Source organism: Plasmodium vinckei (genome assembly GCF_900681995.1).
Source record: "Plasmodium vinckei vinckei genome assembly, chromosome: PVVCY_07".
NCBI classification, from domain to species: domain Eukaryota; phylum Apicomplexa; class Aconoidasida; order Haemosporida; family Plasmodiidae; genus Plasmodium; species Plasmodium vinckei.
In genome coordinates, this window is record NC_051299.1 from 49,584 (window position 1) to 71,404 (window position 21,821).

At 21.7% G+C, this 21,821-nt stretch overlaps 6 protein-coding genes across 6 annotated transcripts; 2 read left to right on the forward strand and 4 right to left on the reverse strand.

Annotated features, from left to right (window-relative positions):
- Window positions 1-590: 590 nt before the first annotated feature.
- PVVCY_0700140 (prohibitin, putative) lies at window positions 591-1,409 on the reverse strand (the record flags this gene model as incomplete). The annotated part of the gene is made up of 1 exon (XM_008628035.1): window positions 591-1,409. The coding sequence occupies one exon, from the start codon at window positions 1,407-1,409 to the stop codon at window positions 591-593; it is 819 nt and encodes a 272-aa protein (XP_008626257.1).
- A 954-nt stretch (window positions 1,410-2,363) lies between these two features.
- Window positions 2,364-3,818, reverse strand: PVVCY_0700150 (conserved protein, unknown function; the record flags this gene model as incomplete). Its single annotated transcript, XM_008628034.1, has 7 exons — window positions 2,364-2,405; window positions 2,510-2,605; window positions 2,721-2,791; window positions 2,942-3,032; window positions 3,187-3,279; window positions 3,388-3,489; window positions 3,663-3,818. The coding sequence occupies 7 exons, from the start codon at window positions 3,816-3,818 to the stop codon at window positions 2,364-2,366; spliced, it is 651 nt and encodes a 216-aa protein (XP_008626256.1).
- Window positions 3,819-4,848: 1,030 nt separating this feature from the next.
- Window positions 4,849-9,805, reverse strand: PVVCY_0700160 (conserved Plasmodium protein, unknown function; the record flags this gene model as incomplete). Its single annotated transcript, XM_008628033.1, has 2 exons — window positions 4,849-7,837; window positions 7,974-9,805. The coding sequence occupies 2 exons, from the start codon at window positions 9,803-9,805 to the stop codon at window positions 4,849-4,851; spliced, it is 4,821 nt and encodes a 1,606-aa protein (XP_008626255.1).
- A 2,484-nt stretch (window positions 9,806-12,289) lies between these two features.
- PVVCY_0700170 (conserved Plasmodium protein, unknown function) lies at window positions 12,290-13,123 on the forward strand (the record flags this gene model as incomplete). Its single annotated transcript, XM_008628032.1, has 4 exons — window positions 12,290-12,356; window positions 12,440-12,460; window positions 12,535-12,684; window positions 12,804-13,123. 4 exons carry the CDS (start codon window positions 12,290-12,292, stop codon window positions 13,121-13,123), a joined length of 558 nt encoding a protein of 185 aa, XP_008626254.1.
- Window positions 13,124-15,415: 2,292 nt separating this feature from the next.
- On the forward strand, window positions 15,416-17,293 carry PVVCY_0700180 (GPI-anchored micronemal antigen, putative; the record flags this gene model as incomplete). Its single annotated transcript, XM_008628031.1, has 1 exon — window positions 15,416-17,293. One exon carries the CDS (start codon window positions 15,416-15,418, stop codon window positions 17,291-17,293), a length of 1,878 nt encoding a protein of 625 aa, XP_008626253.1.
- Window positions 17,294-18,130: 837 nt separating this feature from the next.
- On the reverse strand, window positions 18,131-21,028 carry PVVCY_0700190 (conserved Plasmodium protein, unknown function; the record flags this gene model as incomplete). Its single annotated transcript, XM_008628030.1, has 1 exon — window positions 18,131-21,028. One exon carries the CDS (start codon window positions 21,026-21,028, stop codon window positions 18,131-18,133), a length of 2,898 nt encoding a protein of 965 aa, XP_008626252.1.
- Between the last annotated feature and the right edge of the window lie 793 nt (window positions 21,029-21,821).

Below are 21,821 nucleotides of genomic sequence, written 5' to 3' on the forward strand. Positions count from 1 at the left end.
TATAAAAAAAATAAAATAAATATGTCAATTGGGAAACATTCAACCTGATTTGACTGTTACACATAATGACATCACAAAAAATTAACCTTTTCAAAATAATATTATAATTATAAAAATACAATAACTGTGTATTATAATAAAAAATATATGTCTACATATAATTCGATATAATATGTATATACATGTTCAAAACATTTAGTTATTACTTTTACATATTTTTTTAATCTTAATATTTTAAGTTAGCAACCATATATATTCATAGCTGCATTCTTATGGAAAGTAAACAAAATAAAATGGAAAAAAGTTAAAATACCTGTACCCCTTTCAAATTGTTAAAGAGAAAAACATTAAGGGGCACGCAAATTAATAATGTAGCAAAAAAAATTAAATAGCTATATGTTTAATAAAAAAAATATGATATGATAAAATAATACAAAAATTAATAAGTCAAAAAAAAAATATTTTAATAAAAATTATAATTCGTTGTTCCTATTTATACACCTTTTAGTTTTAATTTAAAGCATTCTAAATTTGATAATTCATGAAATTATATTATCCAATTGTCTTTGATATTAATTTAAAAGAATTTATTAAAGGCTTTTAGGATTTAATAATATATTTGATGATGATGGAAAATAAGTAACATTTTTAGACTTACTTAAATTTTCTGCTATTTCTTTAGCTGCTTCTAATTTTCTTATTTCTAACAAACTATTACCATATTGTTTTACAGCTGTAGAAATTAATTTTGCAGCTTCTGCTTCTCCTTCTGCTTTAATAACAGCAGCAATTTTTTCTTGCTCAGTTTTTGCAACAATAAATTTAACTCTTTCACTTTCTTGTTGTGCTACTTGTTTATCTTCAATAGCTTTAGCAAATTCTTTACCATAACTTAAATGAGTAATAGCTACATCATCTAAAACAATATTAAACTGTTTGGCTCTTGCTGTAATACTTTCTCTTATCTCTTTAGAAATTGTATCTCTTTGTGTTAATAAAGATTCAGCATTATATCTAGCCACAACGGCTTTTAATACTTCATTACCAATCGATGGTAATACACGCTCATCATAATCTGGTCCTAAAGTACTATGTAAATATGGTAAATGTTTTGTATGAGGTCTAAATAATAGCCTTAAACTTAGTGTAACTATTTGTAAATCTTTAGTACCTGTTGTTGTATTTATTACTTTAGGTTTCATTTTTATATCATATATATATGGAGTTTGAAACCAAGGAAAATAAAAGTGACTTCCCTCTCCATATGTTTTTTCACTTACACCCCCAAATCTATTGAACATTACACATCTTTCCCCTCCATCAACATCATATACAAATGTGTATGGAATTAAACTCAACCCACCTGCAAATACACTTAGTCGCCCTATTGACGATAAAATTCTTTCCATTCTTAATCGAAAAATAAATATAAATCTTCAATTTTTATTACACTTAAAATGTGCGTACTTTTTTCCCCTCTCATATACTTTTATACGTATTTATTTTCAAAATTATTTTATATTTTTTCACATCCTTATTTTTCACATATATCTAATTTGGTATAACTTTATGGATAATAATAATGTCGTTTTATACTTTATTTTTTTGCGTATAAAACTGGTCATAATATATTCCCCATCCTATGTTGATTTATTTCACCATTTACACTTAAAATTGTTTTTTTTAATTTAGCATATTTACAAAAATAAATATATACAAAATTGTTATATTGCTTTATTTATTTTCCTGTACCTTTTGTTGACACATTTTTTAATTTAATATATTGTATTTTTATAGTGATATATAATTATTATATGCCCGTACAATATTACTTACGAGTTAATTGTTCCTTTTAATTCCCTACTTCTTTCAATAAAAGGATATAAATTATTCAAAAAAAAAAATAATTCACCATTATATTCTAAATTAAAAAAATAGCTGTTTAATAATGGAAAATACGTGTGATAGTTGACTATATGCATAAAAATGTCAAAATAAAAAGAAACATATATTATATATATAATACAATGCTATTTTCACAAGGTATAAAATATGTTAATATATTTAATTACGTATTACGCATATATAGCTGCGTCGAGTTTCTACGGACTTTGGTGTTTCACATCGTGTTGTTTTTTTTCATAATAAAACAAAAAAAATAATAATCATATTTATCATAATAAAATATAAAAATAAATTATATATAAAAAGCGGCAAAAAAATTTAAGGGACATAAATATTGAGTTAAAAATTAATACATAATATAATCCTTCGTATAATATACAAGCATAAAAAATTATCCACTTTTTTTATATCAATTCTTGTGAGCATTTTCCTCTATATATTATTATTATCATTTTAATCTAATCCTTTTGATTCATTGGGTTATCAGCTGATTTTTTGAACTATAAATAATTAACCATATACATATATTGTATTTAGGCATAAATATATGTAATATACACACAGATTTATTTAGCTTGACAACAAAATGTATATTCCCTCTTACCTTTTTCCATAATATCTGCTTATATTGTGATAACTTCAAGTTTTTGTACTCCTCCTTTACAAGTGGTAAATTTTCTTCTTCATATTTTTTATAAGCCTAATTCCGGGGGAAAAAAAATAATAATAATGTAGCGAATACTAATATGTAGAAACACTATTAAATAGGTTTAAATTGGAATGAGATAAAAGTTGTTATGGCATTTTCTGCTTACCGCTTTCACCTTTTTCGTTTTTTCAAACGGCACATTTCCCAGAGAGTTAATGATATTATCAATTCCAGTAGCTAAACAAAAATAAAAAATGAATAATATAGTAAATAGTTCTAACCATTCTCCATAAATTGCGGTTTAAAGAGTATGAATATATTTAAATTATATCATAAAAATGTGTGTAGAATATTCCCATTTTATTAATTCCTTTTTTTTTTTTTTACCATTTATGCATTCATCATAATTGTTCATTTCATCCCTAATAATATGATTGATATTATCTTCCAATTCCATCTCGTGTACATTTGTGTTTCCCTTCAAAAAGAAATAATTCATAAATGAGCAAATAAATGAATAAGTAAATATGCACCATTTCAGTTGCATATATATCCTTTAGCCATTTTTACAACTTTTTTATATTGTTAATTATTAAAAGAGATAAAAAATGTATTTGCGAATATATTCTTACCGCCTTTTTCTTTTCGTCCTTCATTTCCTTCTTCTTCTCTTCTATTAGTCGCTGTAAAATCTGAGCTTGTGTTATTTTTGTATTTGTTGATTTCTGTTTTTCAAAAAAAAAAGAATAGTAAATTAAAAAGAGACATATAATTATTCAACCATGTGAAAATTGTCATTATTATTGCTTTTTTTATGTAAATACAAAACTTACACTCTCTTTATTTGTCTTTAATGCTTTTTCTTCTTCGCCATACAATTCTCTCAATTCCTTCTTCCTGTCCAACTTTTGTTGTTTTTTATTTTCAGCTTCAATCTAAAAGTGTAAATTTGAATTTTATCAACATTTAAAACTCTTATATATATTTTTTTCCCATTTTTTATAAAAATAAAATATATAGAGAATACAAAAATCATATCCTTTAGAACAAAAAGACCAAATATAAAAACTACACTACCACTAAAAATGAAGTATGAATAAAATTATACTTTTCTTTGAATTTTTGCTTGAGCTTTTTTATCATCATCTTTCCAATATTCATCTAATCTTTTTTCTTCTAATTCTTTTTGCTTTCGATCTTTTTCCATTTTCTTCCTCATCCTTGCTTCGATAGCTCTTGAATTCCCAGCTCCCCATTGCGGCATTTTCTCAAAATATTTTATTAACCAAATATAAAGTTAGAAAAGTAAATGAAAAGACGAAGACAAATTATAAAAACACCCTAAAGAAACAGAGCTGAATCGAACAGGCACTAAAAAAAGTAAAAGGAACATAAATTAAACTTTCCTACAAGTATATATACGCAAATATTCTTGCCTCATATATATATATATACTACTTTGTAACTATTTAAATTACGTCGTTTTCTCCTTGTGAATTTTCCCAACTTAACAATATATTATGTCACAACTATATATTTTTCCTAAAAATAATAAAACATATTTTCCAATTTTGTTCAAAAATCTTGCTAATTTTGATACATTAAGGACAAAATTAATTTTATCAAAACAAATATAAATACTTAAAAAAAAATTTATCAATTTTACAAAAAATTTTCGTAATAATTATATATCCTTTTTATATTACTTTTTTTTAATATATATTATTAATTCCATGAGTTTGCCATTAAATAAAAAGTATATTTATATTTCCCCATTAATTAAATTTGTATTAAAAAAATGACAGATTTTGTTAAAAAATAATCCATTATATATGTATATTAATTTTTTGCATACCAATATAATATCAAAATGAGAACAGGCCATGCTCTATACTCTCATGGGATATAGAAAAAAAAAATTACAAAATTGTATAGAATTATATTTTAACAGTATCCACATTAAATTGAAAGAATCTTAATTTATTATTTTTTTTATTATTTTGTTCATATTTACTTTTGTTAGTTTTACCATTTTCACTCCATATTTAAATGAAAAAATTTATTGATTGCACAATATGACAATAAAACACACCAACGTGTTTAACAAGAATAAAAAAAAATGAAAGAAATAAGGCGGAAAAAATTAAAATTACACAGATATCTGTATAATATAAAAACAATAAACTATTAATAAATAACACATAAAACAGATGAAACACAAATTTGCTAAAAAAAAAAACATATTTTGTAATTATTATAAACAAATATGGGTATAACCAGTATCGAAGAAAACCTTATATTACGAATAGTTCAATATTTTCCGAAGAAAATACATTTACATTATTTTTAATTTTGGCTTTTCTTTGTATTAACACATTAGGCAATTTTAAAAAACCATAAGTAAAGGCAACAAAAGACCATTTCAATCGAAATGTTTGATAAGGTAATAAAATACTCTTCATCATTTTAACCCCATTAACTATATACTTTTTATTTCCTTTTTTTTCAAAATCATTGGTGTCACTATTATTCTCCTCTAAATTTATGTTGTCTAAATCTTCCGAAGAATATAAAGAATTATCATCTGAATCTGAATTGTAGGATGCATAACTATTTTGTTTATAAGACAAGTCTTGACTTTTTTTATTATATGTAATATTAAATTGATCAAAATATATATTATTAAAGCTACTTGTTTTTTTTTTTTGTTCGATTTGCTCTATTTTTTTTTTTTTCTTTTTTCTTTTATCATATAAAAATATAATAACTTCTTCTGTAATATTTGCTTCATTTGTTATAATAGACTCAACAGTAAAACATTCATTATATTTTACTATTTTTGAATAATTTAATTCTATTCGGATTTTACTTTTTTTATCATTATTTATATTATTTATTGCTTTAATATGATATCCTATATCTTCATGTGGCATTTTTAAATAATTTGTAAAAACTACATTTTCAAATATTTTATTAAATGGAAAATATAAATTATTATAATTCAGTTGGTATTCTAAATTAACTTTTTCTTTATTATTTATTTTTATCAAATTACAATAAGTACTTTTTTCACCTACTTTTACAATATCATCTAATCTTCCGTTAGTAATACTTTTAATTATTATACTCTTATTTTTATTGTTATATATATATATGTAATAATAGAAATAGTTCATACCCTCAATCTCATCCAAATTGTTTACTTCATTATTATTACACATATTGTCAGTTTTAATGGTATCGTTAAAATTTGCTTTGTCTTTTGTGGTTTCCTTATTTATATCACTTACTGAACTTGCCATTTCATTTATTACATCCTTTTCAGTAGAACCAATCGTTGAATTTTTCAACATGTTAGGATTTTTATTTTTGTCTTCCATCATATTAACACTAGTAACCATCGATATTATAGATGGCACTACTGAATAATGTATAGAATACCCAATATTGTCATTAAAATTATTATTCGTAAAAGAAAATTCTATTCTTATATTTACTTTATGTTTTTCATTTGTATATAAAAGAAATGGTATGCATACTAGTTTCTCATTATAATTTATATCAAACATAAACTTTTTCTTTTTATTATTTTCCATTTTTTCTGTTTTTATTTTATATACCATAGAGGGTTCATTGCAAAAATTACTTTTCCCATATAATGTTTTTATCTTTTTTTCCGATAAAATATTATCAAATTTATTTCCTTTTATTTCAAACAAAAAAAAATCACACTTTTTTTTATCTTCACTTTCCTCATGTATATACTCTTCTTTCTTTCGAAATAGTTCATGTATTTTATCGTCTATCATAATATTTTCAACTGGATTCTCTACACAGTCGTTTATGATATTACATTCCGATTCCCTTTGCATACAAGCTTTATCATTACTCTCGTTTTCTGAACAATCCTTATAAGCATTCGATTTATATAAGTTTGATTCTTCTCGTTCTACATATTTAAAAATGTCTTTACTTCCAAAAAATGAAACTTCCTTACCATCACCAATATGCTCAATACCTAAAACATTATCTCGTTTTACTAATAAATAAAAATAAGTATTTTTAGAATTTTCAATTGCATACTTAAAATTTAATTTAAATTCTGTTATATATTTTGAATAACTAATATATATATATCCAATATTAAATTCATTCATATAGAGAATATTATTATTAGTATAAACAAAATAATTTACATATTTATTTACTAAATTTGAAAAAATATATTTATTTTTATTACGCACTATTTTATTATCATATTTATTTAAATATATTCCGTCTTTTAATTTATAAAATTCAGATTTATCATTTTCACCTTCTTTTATTTCAAATACTTTTCTTTTATTTTTATCCTTAACATTTGAATCAACTATTTTATTTTCCCTTCCTATTATCATATCATCTTTTGAATATTCTTTCTTTATTTCTTCATATTCCCTTACATTTTCATTTTTATCTTCCTCCTTTGAAAAAGTATTAAGGTTGTTGCTACTATTTTTTTCATCCTCAAAACTGTTCAAATCATTTGTATGTACTATTTCCATATACTTCCTTTTTAACATGTAAGAATGTATTTTACTAATTTTTATTTTAATAATATTATTATATATATAAAGATATAATTGTACATACTCAATATCTATCGTGTTCTTATTCCCATTTTCGATACACATACTCATTATATTTTTTTCATTTAAAAAAAATACATTTTTAATTTTATTGGGCCTGTCTAATTCTGTAACTACTTCATTATTATTTATAAAATCTGATAAAAAATGTTCTTCATCATTATTCTTTATTAATTCACAAGATGAATATACATATTCATCGTAAAAATTTGAATATTTTATTTTATAAAAACATATTTCTTTATTCATTAATATACCAATAAATGGTAAATATATAAAATTCAAATTATTTTTATTTTTTATTTTTAAAAATATTTTAATATTATTCTCAATTAAATAATATAATTTGAAAAAAACATCACATATAGATATGTTAATATTTATAGGAGTATATACATTTTCCTTATTTACAAAATTAAAATACTTTTTTATAAATTCATTGAATTCCTTTTTCTCTTTTTCCTTTTTATTTTTAATTAAACAATTTATATATTCAAAACAAATTTCAATAAATAATTTCTCATAACTTTTTATATTAAAATTTTCATTTGACATTGCTTTTTCATCTACATTTGCTCCTACTTGTTTATGATTGAGTAAAATTCCTAAACATATTATCATCAAAAATAGCATAGGCTCATTGGAATTTCTATTCCTACATCGAAGGGAAAAAAATGTTTAAAAATTAATAAACTACACAAAGCACAGTTATCACATTTCAACCACATCACGCACTACTAAATACACACACACAAACCCATAAAATAAAATAAGCATTTACGCCAACATACCCTATTTTAAGGAAAATTCGAGTTTCAGCAAAATCTTGAAGGTCTAAGTAAAACTTATCAAGCTCACACTCCATGTTTTTCAATATATCTACATTAACATAGTTAAATATAACTCCTCCTGTTTCATCCTTAAAAAATTGTAATAACAGATACAAAGCAAATACATAGTTTCCTTTTTCATAATAAATAATAGATAAAAGATATATAATAATTCTTGTTAAATCAGTTATTTTATTTGTGCTTATAACTTTAAATATTTCTATTAAAATGTTTAAAATAAAATCATATAAAGGCATAACTGATGATAGTGTAATATAATTATCAACTTTTATTTCTGGAAATTCTTTAATTAGTTTTTGTTTTTTCTCTATTGCTTTTATTTTATAATATATACAACAACAGGTATAAATTGCATATATTATTACATCATGCATATTAAGATTAAAATTTTTAATAATTCTATAAAAATAAAAATAAATGCATGATAACAAATTATAATATACATATTCCTTTATTATTATATCGTATAAAATATCTATAAATTCATTAATACATTCACTATTATTTTTTATATATAATATTTTCCTGTCTTTCCTCCCATCATCATATTCATTATATCTTATACAATCAATAAAACTTTTATCACCTTTAATATTAAAAATATTAATAATTTCTACCAATTTTTTATTATGCTCATTACTTATATATTCATCTCTATTCATCAATGCTAAAAAAATTATCTTATTATGAGTGTAAATATGGTGAAGAGCTTTTTTTATATCTTTAAAATATAAATATATAGATATCATTCTTAAACTTACACAATTAAAAAATATTACATATTCAAAAAAAGATTTTTTATTTGGAAATATTTCCTCACCAATATGCTCATAAAAAACTTTACATATGTTTACATATATTTTCATACTTTCATCATATTTTTCTAACATTTCTAATATATATGCCTTTTTAAAATTATAAGTAAAAAAATGTAAAACATTTTTACCACTTTTACTTTCATAACTTATTATATATTGTTTAAAAAATGAATTTATACAATCTTTTAGTAAATTTTGCAACTTCATTATTTTATTATGTATTTCTTTTAATCCTAATGTTATAAATATCGCACTAATATTTTGCGAATTTAAAAAACTTATATACTTAATATATTCTTCTGTACTCTTGGTATTTTCTGGTAATATTACTAAAAGAATTATTTTACATATTTTTTTTCTTTTCATAATCACTGTATTTATTTCTTCGATCTTTTTAATTAAATCATCACTCATTACTTTCATGTATTCCTCATTATGAATAAAATTTATATCACTCTTACTTTTCTCCTCCCTATCCCCACTATAACTATTATAATATTTGTTATCATTATTTTCAAATGGATTACCTGATTCATCACTTAATCCACGCACGTTTAAATATTGTTTGTCATTATTAGGATCTTCTTTATATTCTACACCATTTTTATAATCAATATTTTCTCTTTTATCAAACTCTATATCATTATTATTATTCTCAATTTTTTCATTAATAATATTTTGCCAATCTACACAAAAAATAATAGCAGATGACGTACTTTTTATTTTTTTTAACCAACTGGTTAAAATGTTATTATTTTTACCTGACTGTTCAGAATTTTTTGAAAAATAATTTATTTTATCTATATTATTATAATTATAACTGTTTATGTTTATACTATCATTATTCATATTATTATTCAAATTTTTTATTATTATATCTTTTATGTCATCGTTAACTATTATTGTCACATTTATGCTTGCCTTTTCGTATATCTCTTCTTCATATAGCTCCATCTTTATTGAACAAGTGATATTATTATAATATATGTGTAGGATGCTATTCAATTAAAAGTTATATAAATATGCATATATTTTTTGTCTTTTATTTATCTTATTACATCCACACAGACATATAAAGAAGAAAATATACAAGTATATATTGTATATTCCTTTATTGTCCCCACATCAAATATTTCCTGATCAATCCATTCGCTTTTATATATTAAACTTTTATATGTTACTATTCTTTATAATTGTATTCACGTTTAAGCATACTTGTATTGATTTATAGATACTATATAAGTAAAATAACTTTTTTTGCGCATTTTTCATGCATAAGCATATAATATAAATATATATTCCATAATATTATTTAAATTAAACTAAAAAAATTATCATAGAGTAATCATAAAATTCTTCATATGCCAGTTTCCTTTTGTGTTATCTTATCTAATTTCTAATGTTCAACAAATATAGCTAGATTATATTTTGGTTACACATAAAAAACCTTTATTTTTTTAAATTATCAAATGATAATTTATATTCCGCATTTTACGTAAATAAAAATCAAAATTCACATTTTAATACAATGCCTTCACACATATCATTTGTTTACATAAACTTATATCTTCATTAATGCTATATATATATTTATAGAATATTATTTTTCTTAATTTTTCATATTCAAAAATAATATATATACAGCTTCTTTGTTTTCTTTCTATTTTTGTGTTTTTTGATCATATGACAAAAGAAAAAATAAATCATGAAATTTCAAAAAAAAAATTAAAAACAATTTTAATAAGAGTAGAATGCTATATTTCCCTTTCGTTTCTACATTAATCAAAACTAACTAATTTATACAAATCAAATTAATTAGTATACGAAAAAAAGGTTTTTACTATTTTATTATTTCGCTTATTTTTTATTCCATGTGCTCATTTATTTTTTATTATAAATTTTATCGTATTATTATTTTATCACGCCTTTTAATGATAAAATAAAAAAATAAAAAAAAACATAGAGCGGAATCAATATTTATATAGAAAATTAACTACTCATTTATATAAAGTTTTTTAAAAAAACATTACAATTTAAACTATAGGTCTAAATATAATGTAGATGAAAATTATTTCAATAATATGAGTCTGTATATATAAAATAACATTTTTGATGTTTTTTAAGTGTGCATATATATATAAAAAAATATGTTGAAATTTACGGTTGTATTCGAAAATGAAAAAAGCGAAAAAAAACATGTACCCAATAATAGTATTTTCACCCTTTTCCAAAAATATAAGTTATATATTAAATCACTTTTTAAATGATTATTTAAAATGTTTGAATAAAACTAAATATTTCTTCGAATATGTTAAATAGTGAAACGAACAAAAGACCATATTCCCCTATCAAAATCATGTAATTATAGAAATGCTATATAATAAAACATATATATAATTGGCATACCATAATAATTATATTATAACCCAAAATGAAAAAATCCCTTTTTATTATTAAACACAACGATTTCGTTGCATAGTAAAAAATATATACCATTTCTTGCTATCCTTTATTCTAATTATGTAGTTTTAAAACAAAGTAAAATTATTTTGATGATTTTTAATGTCTAATTGTATATAATATTTACTATAAAATTTTTTAAAAAATGTTTTGGTTGAAATATTAACATGTATTTATATATGGCCAGGCTTATTATTTGTTCTTTTTTGTCCTTAAACTTCTTTTATTAATATACAGAATAAAATTATGGTTTTAAATTCATATACAAATAAAACCATTTAATTATAAATTTTTTTAACATTTACCTTTCCTTGAATTTATGTGTTTGGTTATTTAAACTTTATACATTTTTTTAATATGCAACTATATATATTTTTTTCATAATGAAAAAGTTAAATTATTTTTAAAGAAACATTCCAATAGTTTTATTTATCATAAAAAATAAATATATTATATGTATAACTAATTTATACAATTTTTATTAAAGAAGGGATATATAAATATAATGACTCATAAAGGGAAAAAGGAAAATAGTCTTACGCACACACATATAATACAAAAAATGAATTCTTTAAAAGAACAAATTCTTATTTTTAATTCAGTATATATATAATTATATTTTACTTTTACAACACTTTGTTTACATTTTTTTTCGTTTTTTGTTTTTTTCTTCGTATTTTATAACATTTTTTATAATTATTATTCCATGCACAAAATAATTATGAAAAATTAATCCGTTGATAAAGTCTCCCAGGAATTTTAATATAAAGATAAGATAAAATTAACACATACACACACATATCATAACTCTCTTTTATTTAAACAATGTTTTACAAAAGATAAATTTTTGACCATAAAAAAGTCGTGCTTTGGCATGTTTAACACCATATTAATATAACCCATTTATTAATTAGCATGTATAACAATTAAAATATTAAATAAAATTAATTTTATATACATTTGTTTAATTATATCATAATGGTGGATGCAAACATTGAAAATATTGATGAGCAAGATCAATCTGAGAATATTTATTACAACGAAGGTAATGCAAAATATTACAATAAAACATACACTATAATTTCTCGAATTTACTTAACTGTTATAATTTAAATTTTATTTTTTTAGACCAAGACGGCATCACAGTAGGTATGTATTGAAAAAAAAGTGAAAATAGTTGCATAATAATGAATATTATAAGGTAAAATTTTTGTCTTTTTTAGTTCAAGAGGCGGAAATTGTTTTAGTTACAACATCATTCGGTGGAATAAAATCATCTTTTTTTTCATCCCTAAGAGCACAAAATTTGCTAAACTGTAAGAAGTTTTTATACTTTGTAATAGACTCCAATAGGGACACAGGAGTAGCAAAAAGTAAACAAAACACGAAAAAATGATACGAATACACTATATATTTTGGTGCCTTACATGGTTCATTTTAACTTCCACACATGATAAACATAAAAATATTATTGTATTTATCTTTTTCATAGAATTAAAAGACGAAGAACTGTTTAATAAATGGAAAGATGATGGGTTACTAATAGAAGATGAAAAAGGAATAATTTTACCCCAAATTTTAATAGACGGCGTTGCAATAGGAAGTGATATAATGTTACAAAATTTAGAAGATGAAGGACATTTAGATTATATAATATCTAGATTAAAATGCCCAAATTGCTTAGCCGAAAAATCTAATACTGATATATCCTGTCCTAAATGTCAATATGATTACGTTAGCTTAATCTCAGACGAAATGATTAATGGAAAAGAAGTAATCAGAATGTTGCAAGGAGAATTGTATGAGGACTAGGAAGTAAAGCAAATAAAAATTTCGAATCAAATATCCTCCACACAAAATATTTTCATTTTATTATCAATATTACATTTATATATATGCAACATCGAATTTGCCCCCAATTTTATTTACTTCATTCATTACTCATATGGTCTCAATAATATTATACACTTTATTTATTGATCCTTTAATAAATAATATATATATATGTGTTAATACTTTTATAAAAAATTACACAATAATTATTTTTAAACCAAAAATAAAATTTGTTTTTAGACTTAACTTTCATTAAAAAAGTTATTTTAAAAAAATAGCTATTGTCATGCATCTTTTCGAAAATAATAGCATAAATATATGCATGTCTACTATCCCATATACCTGTTCAGGGCATTGTATTATCATTAAGGTTTTCCCCCTCTTTATTTTTTGATATATATATTTTTATTTGGCTGACAGTGAAGCATATGCAAATATTATAATATATATCCTCACATGGAATCCAATATTACAATATATAAAAAAATAATAAATATTTCCCTTAAAAAATTACATTCCATATATATTAATTCTCAAAGAAAATCATATTTATTGCAATTGAAAATGTAATAAACAAGACTTCTCAATAGCATCGGTTTTTATATTAATATGAGCAAAATGTTATGTCTTAAAATTGTATTACAACATATTTCTGATGGTTATGCATAATTATAATGAATCACAACTTATGAAGAAAAAGAAGAAAAACACACAAAAAATATATCCTTAAAATGCTATGCTTATTTATATTTTAAGACATTATTATTTATAAGTAATATTTAATATATTTTTTTTTGCCAACCCAGTTCATAAGTAGCTCGATGCATGCATGTTAAATATTTTTTATTTATGCATATGAAAGAACATTTTTTACCTTAATTATAATCACATTAAAATGAATAGCTTATTTGTCCATATATTTAATGTCTTATGAAAAAAAATATACACAAAAAAATAATTTATATATAATTGATCCTTTTAATTTACATAATATAAAAAAATAACAATAAACGGATCCAATAGACTAGTTTCATTATTTAATTATAACACCTTTATATGAGAAAAAATATAAATATATATGTTACACCAAAAAAACACAGGAAAAAACATAAACAAAATATAAAAATAAGCTTATGTTAAAATTTGTAAATTATAGCATGATTCACACATTATTTAAATTTCTCAATATTATAAATTTAATTTGAAATTTCCTTTTAAAGCTTAATATTGGTGATTTTTAAGTCTTATTTGTTTTTTCTATATAATTGTTATGTTGTTTTCCAAAAAAAATGACATATACATATACTCTTAAAAAAAAATTATTTATTCTCTCTGAAAATTAATAATTTTTTTTTTTAATATATATATTTTTTTTTATGGTTGTATTCAAAATATTATTTGGTAAAATTTTGCTCCAAAATATATTACAAATCAGAAGAAAATATTATTCATCCATACTGTGAAGAGTAAAATCTTTTTTTTTTATGAACTGTTCATATAAAATAGCTAAAATTTTATTACACATTCATAAATTTACATAATTTTTTTTAATACTTATATTAATTTCCATTTTTAGCTTGCACTTTTTTTTTTTTGAAGCCACAATTTTCTCCTATATTTAGTTGTAAAAAAATGAGTAATGTTTTAATTCATAATTTTCAGTTAATGGCTATTTAGTATATATATTTCCTTTGAATTAATTTTTACCCTATTTTCCATTTTAAAATTGTAAAAAAATTTGTGTTTTCCATTTACGGCATAAGCAAGTTTAAAGTTCATTTATATTTTATATTACAGATCATATGTCTTTGCATTGATTTGTTCTGTTTAATTTCCTAATTTTATTATTTATTTTGTTACCGTTTTGTTTAATATTACTTATTTTATTTTTTTTTTTATTTTATTACTGTTACTTTATTTTTATTATATATTTTTTTGTTTTCCGATGTTCCATTTTATATAATCATAATTAATGTCCATATTTATATATATACAATGAAAATTAATTTTCAGGTTTTTTTTTTAAATCAAAATTAATTAAAAAAATGAGAGATTTATCATAATTAATATATAGAACCAACCTACACTTATACATTTAGCATTTACTCAAATTATAATTAAAGAAAATTCAATATTTGCCTATATAACGCATCAGAACCATATACAACAAAAAAAACTCATCCGAAGTTTTTAGTTTTGGGTTTTTATTACAGACTATATATTTATAAAAAAAAATTAATGGTGTATATATATTTATATGTTATTTAAAGAATGAAACGCAATATATTATTCCCTTTATTACTTATAATCGCAGTGTTAAATGCTGTAAATTCCCTGATAAAAAATGGAAATAATAATTCACAACCCTTAGTTCCTGAAGTAAACACAGCGAAAAATGCCAATAACAACGAAGATACCTGTGAAATCCAAAAAATGGCAGAAGAAATGATAGAAAATTTGTTGAATGAAAAAGATGTATTAACATTAATAATGGAACCACTACAAAACAAATTAAACGATGATTATATATGTGAACCAGTAAAATATAATAACATTTGTATATATGAAAAAGACAAAGCCCCTTTATCATTTCAATGTACAAGTGAGAAATATGAAAACTTAATTCACCGATTTACTTATAAAAAATTGTGCCGTTCAAAAATAACATATTGCAATATTTTATTAAAATCGTTCATTGATAAAAATAAAGAAACCAATACATTTGATACCATAATAAATAATTATAACGTTTTATTAAGCTGTGTTGATAGTGATTTAAAAGCAATTTATAAAGAATCGATAAGTTTACTTTCCGATCTAAGGGACTCAATTATAGAGATAACAGAAAAATTATGGTCTAAAAATATTTCAGATGTTTTTAAAAAACGAGAACAATTAATTACAGGAATATTTTGTGAACTAAGAAATGGAAGTTCATCGAGTTTAGTATCTCATGGTTTATCATATGAAAATTTTGGCATTTTAAAAATTAATAATGAAAAACTGTTAAGCCAGGCATTTTATGCATTTTCGGAATACTATTATTATTTCCCATTATTTGCAATTAAGTTGTTGGAAAAAGGAGGATTTGTAGACAGACTAGTATCAATCCATTCAAATTTAACAAATTATAGAGCTAAAAACATTATCAAAAAAATTAATGATAAATCGAGAAATGAAGTTTTAAGTAATGACGAATTGTTCACACATTTAAATAATTATAAGCACCACAACCAAAAAAATACAAATTCGTTCATTAACATGACTGGAATAAATATAAAAGATAATACAGTCGAAGATTCTAACGCCTCTAATAAATTAGATTCCAACTTACGAAATAATACAACCACATCTATGCAATCAAAAAATACAAATATACTACCACCAAAAGATACAAATACCAATAATGTAGATAATATCAACTTAAGCAATCCATTATCATCCCCAGATTTATTAAAGGCAAAAGATGTTTCTGAATTAGTAAAAGATATGATAAAAAGCTTAAATATTGTTAAATTTGAAAATGATCAACCCACCAATAAAACCGATGAAGAAGGAATTAAAAAACTTATAGAAAATTCTTTCATGGATTTAAGTGATAATGCTATGTTAGTTCGATTATTACTAAAACCACAAGCAGCAATATTATATATAATTCAATCATTTATTCTTATGACACCATCCCCTACACGTGATGCTAAAACATATTGCAAAAAGTCACTAGTTAATGGCCAATTAATTGATAGTTCCGATGCAAATGCAGCATCAGAAGAAGATGATTTAGTTAATAAATTTGCTAGTAAGTACAATTTAATTTATGAAAAACTAATTGTTGAGGAATTAAGAGAAAACGAGCAAAATACAAAAACATTAAAAACATCCCAAACAAAGTTGTCAGCATTAGAAGTTCGAAACACACAAAATAACAACCCCAATGGAGAAAACCACAATTCCCCATTAATTGCAGTAGTAAGTGATCCAGCTGGTGAGGAAACTGATGCTATAATAAATGATAATGTTAATTTATTAGCATTATCAGCAGATATAGAACAAACTTTTAAGACTTTAAATTCAACGGGCGCAGGTTTTTCTTCTACTATTTCTTATGCCCTATTCGCTTTTTTTTCTGTTTTATTATGTTTCATTTAATTAGTTAAATTTAAATGTTATCTATTACCGTTTATCTTATTATTTTTTTTTTTTTGTATCATGCTATTACATTCTATTATTATATTGCTTTATTTTGCATATTAAACCTATTGAATTTATCCGAAATCAATTTCATGGAAAAATTTAATACCCTTTTTAAATTGCTGTTTGTTTTGTATCATGCTTAACTGTTGCAAAATTACACAATCCGCTATTTATTTTACCACCCTTTTATTTCTCTATAAATTACAAACATATTACGTATTTTATTTTTGCATTTTATTTTTGTTGTTTTTTTTGTCACGCCTGGGGCTTTTACTCACATTCCTTTCCATCACACACATATGCATTATACATATAAGTGTCTAATTTTTTCTTTTTATTAAACTTCATAATTTTAGAAAAATATACTTTTAAAATAAACGAGACAAAAATAAAAAGAATCATATGCCCAGCACACATATCTACTAAGCATTAGATAAAATGTTTTTTTATGATTTTTTCTTTTTTAAATCATATCGTAGTGTTATTTTAAACTACCCAAAATTGGAGATTCTAATTTTTATTTGCTTTTATTCAATATTTTTATAAGTGCATAATTCAAAAAAAGTGTAAAAAAATTTATGTTCATTTATACATTAAGTAGAATCAAATATGGAAAAAAAAAATATGACAAAAGGATAACGCCACTTTGGCGTGTGTATATATAATATGCAATTCATTGGTTGAGCATATATAGAAAATATGTTTATATTTAACCAAAGGGCAGTAATATGCCATAATTATAAATGCATATATATGATTAAATAATTTTATTTATACTGTCCTATACCCTGGTTATGCAGTTTCTATCACTTGAAGAATTTCCTTACCTATTGAATTATCTTCACAATCTTTGAAACATTCAAAAAGGAGTGTCAATTTTTCTTTCAATGATTCTGTTTGTATTTTTTTTAAAACTTTTTTTTCTAAAGATATATTATCAATATTGCCACCATTTTGTTCGTTTTCAATTTGATCATTTTCATTTGTTGTTTTGATTTTTTCATGTTTAGGTTTTGTTGATGAAAGAATATTTCTTAATTGATTAGATGCTCTTTCAATTTTGACAAAAATCTCATTTATTTTATGTCCCATCTTTTCTATATTTTCTTTTAAAATTGTTAATTTCTCTTCTATATTTGTTTTGTCTTCTAACATATTATTAAATTGATTTTCAGCAATTTTACCTTTTTTATCGTATTCATTAATATTTTGTTCAACCTGTGCAATCTTATCATTTATTTCATTTAATTTTTTGTTTAATTTATTCTTTTTTTTTAAAAATATTTTATGTTGAGGATCTATACATTTTATATTTTCATTAAAAACTTTATTTGTTTGAATAATATCGTTCAATGTTTTTTCAAAATTATTAGCTTCTTCTTCTTCTTTACTAATTTGCTCATCAATCTTTTTTAACACTTCCTTTAATTTTGTTATATCTTCTTCTACTTTTATTTTGTAATAAATGCACTTATTTTCATTTTCGTTACTTAATCCAATTTTTACACTTTCCTTCGTTTCTGCCCCTAAATATTCAGATTCTACATTAGTTGGTCCTACTATTGGGTCACCTAAATTTAGTTCTAATTTATTGCATTTACTTTTTTTATCTGATACAAGCATACTTAACTTATGTATTTCTTCATTAACATTTTTTATAATAACTTTCAATGATTCTATATTAGCATTAATGTCTTGATCTTTTAATTTTTCTTGGTTAGCATATATTTTTTTCTGATCTTTTAAAATATTAAGATTATTTAAATATTTTTCAAATGTCCCTTTAAGTTTATCTAGTTCAATTTTTAAATTAAGTTCGATCAACATAATATTTTCCTTTTCTTTATTTTCATTAATTAAACTAGTTTCCAACGATTTTATATCTAATTTTAATTTGTCTACCATTTCTTTATTATTTAATTTTTTTATTTTTATATCATTCTGATATATTTTTATATTTTTTAATTCTATATTTATTCTCTTCATTTCATTATTAAGTGTATTAAATATGTCTTCATATTTTTTAAGTTCCTTTTCTAAAGACAAAACTTTTTTTTGATTTTCTTTTTTTTTTTCAAGTGTATTATTTCCCAAAATCGAATTAAGTTTTTTAGTTAAAATTTGTGTATGGAAATCAAATTTATAAATAATTTCTTTCTGTCTTTCTAAATTTTTTTCAATTTTTTTAATATCATTTTTCATGTGTTTAATTTTTATTTCAGTACCTAACACTTCTGCCTCTAATATTGTATATTCATTTTTACTTTTTTGCAAAATTTGCGATAATTTAAATTTTTCATCATCCATTATTTTTATATTATTTATAAGAAGAGATAGTTTATTTTCTTCTTCATTTAAAAGCTTTTCAATTTTATTTATTAAATCTTTTTGTTCTAAGTTTTTTACTTCTACATTTTCAAATTCGATCTTTGCCTTTTCATTGTTTAAAGATAAATGCTTATAATTTTTCTCTAACTCATTTAATAGTATTTCTAAATTTTTGATTTCTTCAGTCTTTTCTTTAAAATAAAAACTTTCATGATCATAATTTTTTTTTAATAAATCTTTTTCACTAATTAAGTTTTCCAATCTTTTGTTGATTTCATTTTCCTCTTTTCGAATATTACTTAAAGACATTTGGTTATTTTTTATTTCATTTTCAATTTCTCTAATTTTTAATTTTTCTTTTAATAAATTATTATTCATATGCTCATATTTTTCTTTTAATTTTTTCTCTTTATTTAAATATTTTCTAAAATTCCCTTCCAATTTAAATATAGTATCATCTCTACTATTTATTGAATCAACTATACACTCCCATTTTTTTTTTAAATTTTTTTTCTCTTTAATTATTTCTTTATTTTCATTAATAGTACATTGTAATTCTATACTTTGTTTTAGAATTTCTGTTTTTATCTTATCTAAATTTTTATCATTTTCTATTTTTTCTAAATTTAGCACCTCAAGATTATGAGATAACTTTTTAATTTCCTTGTCTTTTAGTAGCTTAAATTTCTCTACTTCAAATTCTTCTTTTTGTATTAAATTTATTTTATCTATCCATTCATTTAATTCATTTTCTTTATAGACTAATTTGGATCTTATTTCTTCGATATCTTTTATACATTTATTATATTCATTTTCAGTTTTAATTACTTGCTCATTATTTTTATCTCTTTCAAATCTTATTTTTTTACATTCTTTATTTAAAAATATATTTTTTATTTCTACATTTTTACATAACTTATTTTCCTCTTCTTTTAATATCCTTTTTTCTTCAATCCTTTTTTTTAAATCATTTATTTTTTTTTTTTTCAAAATTATATACTTCTCAATCTTACTAAACCGTTTTTTTAATTTCCATATATCTGTATTATTTTCTTCTAATTGTATTTCTTTTTTTTTTATTTCTTCAAACAAAATATTTATTTCATTATTTTGAAATTTCTCATATAGTGTGTCTTTATATTCTTCTTCTTTATCTTCCCATTTATTGTCATATTCATTTTCTGTTTCTTCATCACTTTCTGTTACAACATCAGTTAAAAGATCATCAGTAGATATGTCACTTATTTCAGGATACTTATCAATGTTCATTTTTTCTTTCTCTACATTTATATTTTCATTTTTTTTATTGTCTTTTATTATTTCTCCATCATATGAAGGTATATTATTATTTTTGCTCCCCATTATATTCATGGATTTATTTTCTTTACAATTTTCATCTTTATTTTTTTCCTTATCCACACTTTTGCTAGTATTATATTTTACAAAATGTTTAGTTAATTATATTGAAAATAAAAATGTTTACTTTTAAATATATATAACATGTGTGTGCTTATTTTATTATTTAAAATTATGAAAAAAAAACATAAAAATTTAATCATACATTACTTATACTATTTTTGTGTGTAAACTTTTATTTAAATATATTACCCTTTTTAATTTAATATAAAAATTGTATATTTTTCAAATACCTTATAGTAGTATATAGATATAGATATAAATGTAGAAAACCGTTTATTATTTTTTTTTTCAATTTTTAAATCCTTTATATTTATTATTTTTATGCAGTATGCTGACTTTAAAAAAATGCTTATTCTCGGATTAATATAAGCAAAAAAAAAATATAAGAATTCATTGCTTTTTTTTAATTATTCATACTTTAATTTTTTTAACTCCCTCGTTAAGATTAAAAAATATTATAACTTATTTAAAAATTAAAAGATTAGACATGATATATATATTTTTTATTTTCCATTAATTAAAGAAAAGTATATATACACATTATGCATGCTTAAAAATAAAAATTATATGATTAATTTTCATGTGTTGCATTCTCTTTATAAATTAATTCATAAGAATAGTATTGTCTATTTTTATAAAAATAGATAAATAATTACACAAAAAAGTAATGAAAGAAAACGATTGCTAATGTTTAAGTTTACTCGTGATCCATATCCCCTTATATTCTATTCCCACA